Raw genomic sequence first — 13519 nt, 5'->3', positions numbered from 1 at the left:
TTTAAATACACAATATATTAAGAGTTCTTTAAAAACAGACGACGATGTTCTCAAATTGCGTAAGAAATACAAAGCAGGTGACAGGTGTCGGAGAACTGGGGCACCTGACGTGTCTTCCAGAGGTAAGCCGGTGTATGCCCCTCGCCCTCCACAATCCAGAGAAATACAAAGCAACAAGACAAAATACCTACTGTTAGAGACAGCAAACCAACATAAAAAATTATTCTCATTGAAAATGGAGCAATATGAGCCCGGCGACATAAATGCTGACATGCTAATAAATCGATAAACGCTAAGAGGATTAATAGGGTACTGTTATCTTTTTTATAAAAAATTTATTTTTAGTTCCTATTAAATACAGCATCCACTTCTATCACTCCTTTTAAAAACACCATTTATGGCAAATTTTGTTATGTCTACGGCTAAAAGAATATTTGTGAAACGTACAACATGGAAGAACCACGAAAACTGCCATGCAGACAGATCGTTCGCCTCTTGCTGAAGTCTATAAGCGGCTATTGACCTTGAACAAAGTCAAATAGCATAAATGTACGAGTGTTAGATAAAAAATTCAATCAGGGTGTTGGGATTTTAATTTTTTAATTCAATAGTTAAAAATACTTTGTTTCTTTGCGTACCACCTATTTTTCTCTTGCGTACCACCAGTTAAGAACCCCCAGGCTCTGCTGAGCATTTCCGGCGACATATTATGCTTATTCACGAGAAAACAAAAACATTGTAAGAAGTCTCTTCCTTTTTCAAAGAAGCGCTTTTATTGAATAAAGTGCTATAGCGAGCTCTAATATCATCTCTATAATCCTTTTCATTTACTGTATTACATTTCATGAGGTGAAGCAAAATTTCTTTGTTACTGATTTATGTAGTTTTCAGCTGTGTAGATTAAAACAGCGCCACATTTCTACCGATCGGCAAATTTCAGAACTAATTTTTTTAATCGAATCTTTATTTCCCCTGTCATCATTAGTCCGCCTACCAATAGCTGGCATTCTAGGTGATAGATGTAACTAAAGATGGCTCTGAGTAGTGTCAGTTTAAAAATAAACACTCTGTAGATCAAATTGTATGTTCACGTTTTCGAAATGCAACTGTATCAAGATTTATAATTTTCCTTATGAAAAACATTTTATGAAATCATTTTTTAAAATGAAATCACTGACAACTATAAAGTATGACTGTAAAATAAAATAAAGTAGTAAACTAGGAAATACAGTAAAATATTAAAAATGTAGTAAAATAAAAAATATTCAAAATTGCTTTTAATTTTAAAAAATAATAGCAAGCTACCTCTCGTTAGAACAAGAATTTTTCAAAAGCTGCAGAAACAATGATTAAACAATGTGAAAACCTTGTTTCTTAAATTACAGAAATAAAATAACGCCTTCTTTCTAATAACCATTTAGTTACAAATTACCGCAGAAATACACTGCATGAAATTACTTGAATTTTAATGAATTTATAGCAAATATATTAAAAATTTAAAAGTTCATCTTGTCTATTTTCTTTTTAAAGAAGGTTATTCTTCAAGATCTCATAAAATCATGTATGTAAATAGACAAGTTCATATTTATAGAGTTTAAATGCATTTATATGATATTTTCCCATAATAATAAAATGTCTCTGTTCTTACATTTTTCATTCATCCACTTCTTCAAAACATCATTTTGCATAGGTGTAAGTTCTTCTTTCCAAGAGCCTACACGCCCTTTACGAATGAAATTAATACCGTTACTTTTCAACGAAGTATTGCTGTTATTATACGCAATTATATGTTTTCTGCCTTTTGGTACATTTGAATCAGCTAAAAGCTTTTGACTATCACTGCTATATAGGAATGACAGTGATTTATTGATGAAAGACTTCATGACATCAAAACTACAGTTATGCAGTATTTTTTCAAAAACATCTGCATGTTCCTTCAGATATTCAGCTGTGTCTTCGTTAATGAATTTAGCCACTTTCATCGTTACTTCACGTAAATTCTGCTTCATGTTTTCAAATGTAGTAAAAAAGACATTTGGAGCATTCCTCATTTCGTACCAAGGATGAAGATGGTCAAAATAATCACCGAACTCTACTTCACCTTTTACAAACAAATTCAAATATTCATCAAACGTAGCATCTGCAAATTGGTATCCTGGAATTTGGCGCATATGATGGTAATATGACACGCAACAGTCTTTTGGATTTCTAGCTACATAAATGTATTTTGCATTATCCGACCATGGAATCTAAAAAAAAAAAAAAAAAAAAAAAAAAAAAAAAGGAAAAACATCAATATTGATAATAATTTATTAAATCAAATAAAAATATGCATCTTATTTATCGAAATGATTTTAATTTTCTTTGACATAAATTAAACCTTCACAAAAAAAATCTGGCTAACTCTATCTCATTTTTATCATATTTTGAAATTTTGCTTACGTTAGAGTTTTCCTATGACAGCAATGGCATTTCACTTCGATATTTGTCTTAACTTTTGGGTCTCAAATTTTTACTTTAACTCTTAAAAGCTTGCGTAAATCGGACTTCGATGTATTATTTTATAGGATATATAAAATCTTTAACCAAAATATGGTTTTATTATTGGAAAAAACTTAAACTAAAAAACATAACGTAACACATTGCACAGCATTTATGCAGTGGGTGCTGTTCTCATGCAGATAGATCAACCAGTGGCACATTTTTGTATAACCTTCAATCAGCACAGAAAAATAAAATTGCCACAGAGCGAGAAACTACTTCTCAGTTTCTGAGGTAACTTGTGATTCTATTGTGTAAATGAAACACAATTTTAACGGACAAATTTTATTTATAACTTCCGAATGCATGCCTGTGTTTCTCTGGGGAATAAACACTTTCCCATCCATAAATATTAAATTCCCCATCCACATGTCAAAGGCTTATTCTCCTTATGACAGCAGGAAAAAGATTTTATTCCCGAAAGTACAAAAATGGTTACCTCGGTCGTGCACGTCCAGCGCTAGCGACCCATCACTGCAGAGCTCTTGCAGACTTCAACTATGTATCCAAATAAGAGGACACAAATTTTCACTGATTCTTGATAAAATGCTGGGTAGCTCTTCTCTCTCTTTACAACCTTCTTGTCAAAGCTTAAACTGCGTCCGAGTCCACCGGAGCCGGGTGCAATTTAAGCTCTGACAAAATTTTCAATTGTGCGGACCTTACGTTTGTGCTCATATTGTTATCGGATCGGATCCGGAGAAAATTTTTTTGTCCAATTGCTTTATGCTTGACATGTATAATTATATCGGCAGGGCAACGCTATGAGAAAACATAAGACTGCTTTCTTTATTTTGAAAGCTACACGTCTCCATTAAAATTATTTCCATACGCTCATATTATTTCTAGTAATCATTCTATTTTCAGTAGTGACGCTTTAATCGATTTATTTTTTCCTTCGTGCGCTGAAAAAAGAATGTTTACTAGTTTCTTGAAGTAGTGCGTTATACCGTATATTCACGACTTTAATTCAGCCGGAGGTCGGCTAAACTATTGCTTAGTTTTCTGAACGAAATTTAAGTACAGCCAGAGCTCCAAAATGAGATGAGGCCCGGTATTTTATTTCTTTGATTTAACTATTTATCATGATTTAATAATTTATTAAATTTTTGTTTATAGTTTATTGAATTTAAATTTAAATTTAATTATTTAATTATATTTTTTTATTTCAGTCATTTTATTATTTTATTAGTCATTTTATTTATTTATTTTCTCCCTTCTTCCTGACGGCCTTCCATAGGACTCCGGCACTTCTAATTTTAGAAATTAAGCCCTGCCAACGATTACAGTTTATTCTGATCATACGGTGTATGGCGTTTATAATCAAGAAAGAACTTATCGCCAATACTCGGGCAAAACTGATTCGATTGGCCCTTAAACTTCAAGAATTCAATTTAATTATCAAACATACTCCTGGAAGTAAAACACGGTGGCCGATGCGATCTTAAAAATAAAGCTCGATGAGGAAGACAATACTGAAAGTGCGCTACGCTTTTGACGAAAATACTCGACTCTCACACGAGACTGTTATAGAAGAATTGCAAAGGGATCTCTAATTTAAAAATATTTATTCTTATTTGAAAATTCGAGTCATTTTGAACAACCGGACATTACGGCAATTAGAAACAGAGCCGAGAACTGCGACCTCATTGATAATCTTTTATTTTATTCGAAAGCCAGGAATCAAAATTACGAGCTTAGACAGGTTATCCCAGCGAGTTTAAGGTTAAATATTCTTAATGAATTACATGATTTACGTATTTCTGTCCCCCTGGGAATCAGAAAAAGAGTACAACAAGTTCGTGAGGTAGTGCATTTTCTGCGACAGCAAAAGTTTGTAAGTGCGTATGTCAGGTCGTGCCATACTTGTCAGTTAAATAACGATGTAAATTATAGTCCGGTCGGTATACAAATTATATAAAGGTAACGGTTCCAAACGAATTAGGAGGAATATATTTATTAGGTCCATACCCAGATAGCGAAGCCAATCCAAACAGATATTTAATTGTTATTGTAGACTATTTGTCGAAATGGGTAACAATAGTCCCCCTAAGAGCCTTGGTCAAAATAGTTGCAGATTCTTTCTTAAATAAATATATTTTAAAATACGAAGCTGCGTTAAAATTAATTTCCACTAACGGAAAACTGTTAGTCAAATATTTGAAGAGTTATGCACAAGACTTGGCATACGCCACCTAAAAAAGATGCCTTATCGGTCGCAGTCAGAGTTAGTGGAGAGGATTAATAAAAATATAGTTAAAATTACACTTTGTTACGTGAAAAACTATCATAAGCGCTGGGATTGTGAGGTCAGTAAGTTAGCTTTTGAATTAAGAACAGCAAAACATAATACAACGCGAAAAACTCCAGCGGAACCGTTCTTAGGCCAAAATTAATTATGCCGCCGGATAAATTATTCTTTGTTTGGAAGAGAGCCTCAGAATTTGAGATGACTGATATTCAAAAGATAATAAATGAAGAAAACGAAAATTCGGATATTTCCGAAATCAAGGGAAAAACGAAAGTTATATTACGTTAGGAAAAGAGAGTGAATTACAAGTTGGGAGACTAAGTTTTAAATGTCAGTCTTTATCATCTGCGTGTAAGACAGAGTAGCTAAACTTTCTTGTCCACGATGTCAAGGCCCATGCCTAATTGAGAAAATCAGTAGTTTATTTAAAAGATACAAAAGGGAAACAGACAGTGGCAAATATACATATGAGCATTACAAACTTCTTTCATTAATTACAATATTAGAGAAAAGAGCATTACAATAATATCATGAATCAAATAATTGTAAAGCATACCAATTATATTTTTTATAAATTACATCAATAATAGTCAAGATATCTGAACTAGACTGGAAAATTTAATATAGTTCACTGGCGTGCAAAAGATTATTAATTATCAAAGTGTGTTAAAGTGTGCTAGAAATATTTTTTTGTTAATTAAAGTAATCATAACTATTCGCAAATTTAACAGTTAAATTTAAAAAAAGCTTAGCGTGAAATCTTTTATAACAGCATTACTATGCGTTTGGAATTCTGACGTATAAATTGTAAATAAATTTAAATTATTATGCTAAAAAGTTTTTTCTAAAATTTATCTAGAAGAAAAGAATTAGATAAACAGTACTGCAAATTAATATAATCAATCAGGCCTCTCAATAAATAAAAACATTTTTTTAACTAAAAATTAAAAATTGGGATGCAAAAATTTGTGTAATATACTTGGAAATGTCTGAACATATAAGTAATCAAAAGCGTATAATTAAATTAATAACAAACTAATCAACAGCAACATTAAGCTTAATTTCATTCAATCTAAAACAAGCAATCGATCAGGAGCTCCGCATAACTCAAGTTTAATTACGATTTTACGTAGATTTCCGTATAAAATAAATATCTGCACTTGTGAAACAAGTGAATAATATACTGATAGTCCATAGGAACTAAAATACAGTGGTTAAAAATATAACTACTTGTCAGAAGGTATGCAAAGTTACCATAGCTACAAAAATTGAATGATTATAGAAAATTCATAAAGTTAAGCGCTACAGTGTGAAAATAAAATTCTGGAATAAACATTTTAAGAAAATTAGATAGAGAAAAAATCCTTAATGTATTGATATCCATATAAACTCTATGCTTTTGGAAAAGGTTACATACGAGGGTTGGAACTTTAATAGTGGCAACTATTTATTTACAAGGAATACAAAAGTGATTCATGTCACCATGTTTTACAGTCCTTCAATATAGTCGCCAGCATTGTGTACAACCCGTTTCCAACGATGTGGAAGTCGCAGAATACCTATAGCAGCGCCTGTTTTGTCGATAGTTTGAATGGACCGGTCGACTGCCGCAAGAATCTCAAGAACAGTTTGGAAGTGAGTGCCACGAAGTGGTTCCTTCATCTTAGGAATTAAGTCATAGTCACAAGGGCTTAGATCTGGGGAGTATGGTGGATGGTGAAGCACTTCCCAGCCCCATCGCTTGAACAAATCAGTCACAGCTTGCGCTGCCTGCAGCCGAGCATTGTCATGCAAAATGAGAGGAGCGTTCTGCAGAAAGTGTCGCCGTTTTTTTCTCAAAGCTGGTCGGAGATTGAGCTAAAAAAATGAGCAGTAATACTGCGCAGTGACGGTCTGCTGTGGGCGAACGGTATGCATTAGGATGACACCATCACAGTCGTACACGAGAATCACAACTTTCACATTGCTGGGGTTCTGACGAAATTTCGAACGTCGTGGTGACCCGTGATGACGTCATTCGTTTGATTGGCGTTTCAGTTCCGGCTGGTACGATCGGGCCCAAGTCTCATCCAGCGTAATGATACGGAGTAAAAAAGCATCTCCTTCGCGATCATAGCACTCCAAGTGGGTTCAGGCAGCATCGTATCGTAGCCATTTCTGCATTTCCGTCTATTGATGTGGAACCCATCGTGAAGCAATTTTTCTCATGGACAGGCGTTCCTTCAGAATGTGCAGCACAGTCGTATGCGCTAATCCTGTTTGTCCGGCCAGCTGACGAATCGTTTGGCGGCGATCACTGTCGATTAGTGCAGCAACAGCTTGCACGTCTGCATCGCTGACACTCGGACGACCTGACCGCAGCATGTCTGCCACATTTTGGCGTCCTTCATTGAAGGCTTTTACCCATCTTGCTACGGTTCTGTAAGGCATTGCAGATTCCCCGCAAGCCTCTTGAAGCCCTTGATGACACTGTCGTGCTGTACGACCTGTGGCACATTCAATTTTTATCCAACATCGTTGTTCTTGTTTTGAAAACATCCTGACAACACTTACTTTAGACCGCGAGCTAATACAAGGATTCGTTCTTCGCGTCACTCCGCATGCATGTACCTTATAAGAAATAGACTAACACAATTGCGTTTTCTCCCTTGTCTGGCGCGTTCCCGGCTGTCACCTTGATCACATCCGGAGGAGTAGGGACGACTTCCAGAAATTAGCAATAGTTGGCTATTGCAGCGCGTACAATTGTCACGAAAAAGCTGGTGGTAGTGCCTCATTTCACAAGTAAGAATTTTTAAATATTTTTATTTTTGACACTGAGATTGCTTTTTTATACTTAGCATGTTTTTCAAGCATATTTAACGTTCTAAATATTTATAAAGCTGTTGCATGCTTTCAGGCTTGTATATATTTTTAGCTTTTCCTATGATGTAAGCGAATTTGTAACTTCTTCTTTTAGAAAATAATATTTTAAATCTGAACTAACAGAAAAATTCAACCAAGTAATTTTCTCTTACAATTACTAAAACTATAACTAATACTAAACTATAGCTAAATACTAAAATGCCTAAAAATGAATTTTTGAAAGTTTTTCTTTAAAATTTATAATTTTTTGCTGCTTTTTTAAATTATAGGTAAATTTTAATTCCTAGCATTCTAACTAATCAAAAATAAGAATATTTAAGAACGAAAAGTATACATCTTATATAGCTGGTTTTGTTGTTAAAAGCTTAGCTTATAAAGTAAAATGTAATATCTGTTTCTCAGCTTTAGTTTCAACAGAACCATATGATGGTTTGCTAGGTTTCAAATATTATAAATCTGGATGTAAAGGTTTGACTTCTCCTTCCAGTGACGTCCGAATGATCTGCAAAAATGCAGAAATAATTTTTAGGCAGACTGAAAAGGAGTTTAAATTGAATTAAAAAAATATTATAAATTTCATGATTCTAAAAGTCTTAAAAAGCGTAGGAACACATATATTTCCTTCTCTTCAAGACCACATTTATGATGTTGAGCCAGATAAAAACCACCTGATTAAATTAATTAAAGCAGTGATATTTCAATATTTAAAAATCAGAATGCATCATGCAGTTGCATGTTACAATGAATCTAAACAGAGAGAAAATATTCGAAGCAGATTTACTAAATTAATTTTATTTAAGCATCAATAAACCATATTATCTGTTTCTCTTCCTCTCTCTCTATAAATATATATATATATAGGTGTGTGTATTTACATTAATGGATAAATAGATATAATCTTGTTTTCACAAATATTTGAAATAAAAAGTGAAGTAAGCGAATTTTTCAATGCAACAAATATCCTAAATTGTTTACTTTCATACATATGTATTTATGGATGTATAGTCATTCTGCTTAAAGTATTTACAGGTATATAAAATTACAAGGTTACTTTAGGCGCATTAATAAAAATTTAAGATTGGACATATAATATCTTGTATTTTATAGTAATTATTTTTTTTTAATTTATTTCTAGTTCCGCATAAGATTTTTTTATTTACTGCGAATTTTTTTTTTAAATTTTTCATTACACTCAGAAAAGTTTATGCTCCGAATTTTATGAGTTATTAATATTGTCATAAATGATCATCTTTTAATACCATAATGATTTTGAAAACAGAAAAAATAAATAAAACAATCCTTGGTTTCTATAAACATTTGAAATGATAAATATTTGCTACTACTGCCTGAAAATGTTCATAAAATTAAAAACAAATTACCAAATCTTGTTTAATTTTACTTTATTTGTTTCATAGCATCATGTACTATCAATCTTACTTAATTTTACTTTATTTGTAGTAAATTCATAAATTTTTTGTTTAGAGTTTTTACCGTTTTATCAAAGTAATGATGTTTAGACAAGAATTACGCTTATGCTCAAAATGCAGTTAAAAAAATACTCAAAATGCACTAAAAAGTGGTTTCATGAGATATATAAAATCTTATTAGCAAAAACTGTGATTTCTATTATCTCATCATTTATACAACGTATCACATTTAATAATTAAAAAGAGTTATGTGATACAAACGCCATATGTTTCAATGTTACGATAAACTAAATCGTCCCTACTCTCTCTTCCCGACATGTGTGTGACGCACGCCCCGCCCACTGGGTTAGTCTATTTCTTATAAGGTCCATGTCCGCATGCGCGTGACGTAGGCAGGACAAGTCTTTTTGCTGAGAGGTAAGGTAGGTATGTAGTTCACGTGTGGTATACGCGATATTCTTTAGTTTTGTTGCGTAGCGTTTTTTCAGCTGTGTTGCCACTATTAAAGTTCCAACCCTCGTATAATTTGAACCAAGATATCAATCATCGAATCCGAGTTAATTTATTTCCTTATTTTTTCTTATTAGAGAGATTTGTAAAAAGATACGCTAAGGTAAAGGCGAAAATTTTTGCAATATTTTTAAAGAATAAATTTTAAAAATATTTTTGCTTCATGAACTGAAATTTTTACGAATAATTTTTACACACTAAATAAGTACAAAAAAAGAAAGAGCTGGGGGATCTCTGAGATTAAAAACTCGGGTCGAACTACCAATGTTTAGTGACTTTTCCGCTTGATCATAAGACCTTTTGAAATTAGGCTGAACTATATATTAAAGAAAATAGAAAATACAGCCCACGTAAGAACAAAAGTGGGCTGAATTAGAGATTTACATGTTTGGTGAATGAGTTAAACTTATCTGTATGCCATTACGAAATATTAGGGACGTACCATAAAAGTATCAGTGAAGAAGGCAAGGGCAATTTAAATCATTGTAATCTAAATGTATAAAATTATCAATATCTGCTATTAATTTCAATACTGCTGAAAAAATTAGAAATGAATTTTATTATAAATCACATGAACATCTTGCATTATAAATTACAACAGTTCGAAATATTATTAGAGTGATTTAGAGACCATCTTTGTTAACGAATAATTTCAAATAATTAATTTTACAAATAATTTAGTCTGAAACTAGGTTAGAAAATAAGCTGCATGCTGAAGATTAAGCTTTAACAAGGTGTTGGAAATATCTTCTGTTCGCTAGAGTTATATACAGTTCAACAATATGTGAAAAAGGAATGGATAAAAAGGGAACTGAAAATCCCAAGACATGAATAAAAGGGAGTTCTTTTTTTTTTTTTTTTTTTTTTTTTTTTTTTTTTTTTTTTTTTTTTTTTTTTTAAAAATTTTTGCAGACGCTCATAACTATCAATTTATTAATTAAATGTGTATTAGAAATTAAATGCATGCCAAAGTACATCAGGTAGAGTAACTGGAAAACAGAATAAATATTTAAACGTTTCTAGTATTAAAATATGGACTTTTTGTAAGAAAGTTAAATAAGTTAAATAACCTTAAAACAACTTCAATGGCTAAAAATGAAACGCTTAGTACGGCAGTATATTGCAATAATATTAGTGTGAATTTAGAACCACTTAAGAAATCCAATTTTTAGATTTAATAAAGAGAATTGTTTAAATTAAATTAGAACTGTTTACCTAAAATGGTGAATTTGAAAGTTAAAACCATTCTGCTATCTAAGAAGATTTGCTAATATTTATCTAGACAAGAAACTTGTTCAAGGTGCGCTACAAATCCGATATTTAATAGGTTGATTATGTATCAGTTTTGTGTATGTCATGAACCTACCAATTTAAATATTCAAAACTGATGTAATATCTGCAACTTGGAAAATTTTTAATTCTTACAGAGAATAAAAAGGATCTGGCTCATCATTTTTTAAGCATCATAGACCTTTAAAATGAGTGTAAAAGAAACTAATTTTTACTTTAACAGACGCCAGACTTTAAATTAATATTTGTTTTGTATGCACAATTTTTTACAATATTGATAAAAAAATAGAGGCTTGCAGTATCAATAAAATGAACCATTAATGGCGATAAATGACTTTTTGTAGCACCCAATCTTCTTGGAAATTCAAGTTCTTAGAAAGAGGGAACAGGAAAATGAAAATGTCGTGCAGTTCGTCTATTAGATAAGAGGGGGGGGGAACTTCGATCAAATTTCGCGCAGTTCGTACACTACCGGGAGGATTTTGTGCTTCTCTTACTTATGCTGTAAAAATCCTTAGCAAAAATAAAGAGGGTAGATAAAAATTATATCATCATAAAATTTCATAAAGTTATTTTTGTTTTATTTACAATAAGAACCCCAACATTTCAAACAATGTAATTAATAAACATTAAATCATTCAGATTACTTTGCAGATGATGCTAAAAAACATGATGAATCAGCTCGGTCATCATCACATATTAAAGGACTAATGCTTTATCTATACATATATACTAAATTATCAGTCAATCGATCTCCTTTTTCTATTGCACTTTAAATGAATTTCTCAATTTAAACATACAGAAAAGTGATAATAATATTATAAAAAAAGGCGCTTAAAAATCGATTAATTTCCCAGTTTACGCAGTAATCTGAAATATGCTTACGTTAACAGTGCAGGAATACCTTGAAGTTTCTCTTTCGATTAAATAATTTTTTTTAAATTAATTATTTGAGAAGGTAAAATTTTTATGTTGAATTTTTTTATGTTGAAATATGTAAACTTTAATGTAGTAGATTTATATTTCATTTTGTACATATTCATTTAAAACTTTTATACATTTTGTTTTCATTTTATATTTTTACCTAATACCGCTATTATGTTACACCATAAAAATTTGCGCTGTCTTGGAATTTCATAATTTTATTTCAATTATTTTTTCACTGCTGGCTATGCGAGATAGTTCAAAAATAAAGAAAACAATGTGCTTAAAATGTTTAATTGGGTATGAGAGATTAATTTATAAGTAAGTTATCATTTGTCTACTGCAGTAGTTAAAGCAGATCGTTCGTAAATCTAATAACAAGCCTTTAAGTCCAGAAAGTGCATTTACGAATGCCCTTTAGCATTTATTTAGCAAACTGAATTAAATATCACTTATTTTTTAATTATAAAATATATTAAACAATATATATTTTATCAACTTTTCACTTGAACTGTTAATATAAAAGTAAGAGGAGTATTTGAAGATAATATTTGATTACATAACTTACTTTGTGCAGCGGTAAGTGGGTTTTATAAGCACCGGGACGAATCATCATTTTTTCAGAATCTTCAGAACCTAGCTGATCTAAAAACGGACTAGCAAGAAAGAAATCCTTCGGATGCTCCAGTGGCTTTCCTTTTCGCAAAATATTCAATACCAGATTCTGCATCCATGTAGTTCCACATTTCATGTATGTTGCAATAAAGATGTCTCCGTCCTTAGGTTGGAAACGCAAAGCCGATTTAAAACATTCCTGCGAAAAGAAGATTGGAATGTTTACACCATCGACATTTACAAAAAGTGGTTTTTTAGATGCCATTGTCATATTTCTGCTGCCATCTAATATGTAAACACTTTCTGCTTCCTGAAATATTTTTGATATATTAATAAATACAGCTACTTAAAGAATTCGAAATATGAATTGCTCTTGAAGTTAATGAACGACGGATCAGATTACTTTGCAGTATTTAGGAATAAAACAGCAGCATAGAGCCACAGAAGTATCGAATCGATTTTGAATAATTTTGAAAAGCGAAATTTATAATGCTTCTTTGTTCCTCATAAGTTTTTTCTATTTTAATTAATGTGGAAGGCTTTCGGTTTTATAAACTGTAAATTTATCTATTAGTAACTATTTTAAAAATTACGAAATAGCAGCCCAAACTTTCATTTTTACGTCTGTATGTTACATCTTCGGAATTTAGAAATGATCTGTAGCAAATCTTGGCCACATGTCGAAAGAGCTAATAGAAAACTTTTAATCAATGAAGGAAATTCTGTGTTATTGACAAAGGTGATAAATTAATATGATAACAGATCTGATTTATTGAACTTCCGCATGACAGATAAGTGTGAAACATGATTTGGGTTGAGAAAAAAGAAGGCTGGTCATTGAACTCTTTAAAAGTTTGAAATAAAAATTTATCAAACGTCTTACTATCCTCTTAGCATAAATTGTGCGCATCGGTGGTTTTAAGATTCAGTGGTAATCCAAGTTTGTCGAAAGTGTGGTGGTTCAGCAAAACATATCAAATCTCATATCAATAATCACCAATCAAATAAAATATAAATTGATTTAATTAAATATAATAATATCTCAATCTCAGAAGTCGCACATCATCCATCGAGTAACTTCCATCGAGTCACAGTA

The 13519-nt window shown here is 31.7% G+C and overlaps 1 protein-coding gene across 1 annotated transcript; it reads right to left on the bottom strand.

The window, feature by feature from the left end:
* Positions 1-1306: 1306 nt before the first annotated feature.
* On the bottom strand, positions 1307-13085 carry LOC118199686 (sulfotransferase ssu-1-like). The gene is made up of 2 exons (XM_035371592.2): positions 12377-13085; positions 1307-2249 (listed from the first exon to the last, which is right to left on the bottom strand). The coding sequence occupies exons 1-2, from the start codon at positions 12692-12694 to the stop codon at positions 1605-1607; spliced, it is 963 nt and encodes a 320-aa protein (XP_035227483.1). The 5' UTR covers positions 12695-13085; the 3' UTR covers positions 1307-1604.
* Between the last annotated feature and the right edge of the window lie 434 nt (positions 13086-13519).

The sequence above is a fragment of the Stegodyphus dumicola genome, chromosome 4 (assembly GCF_044657685.1).
Source record: "Stegodyphus dumicola isolate Sdum_Otavi_A_Nest chromosome 4, ASM4465768v1".
Lineage (NCBI taxonomy): Eukaryota > Metazoa > Arthropoda > Arachnida > Araneae > Eresidae > Stegodyphus > Stegodyphus dumicola.
This window is presented reverse-complemented; position numbering and strand designations above follow the sequence as displayed.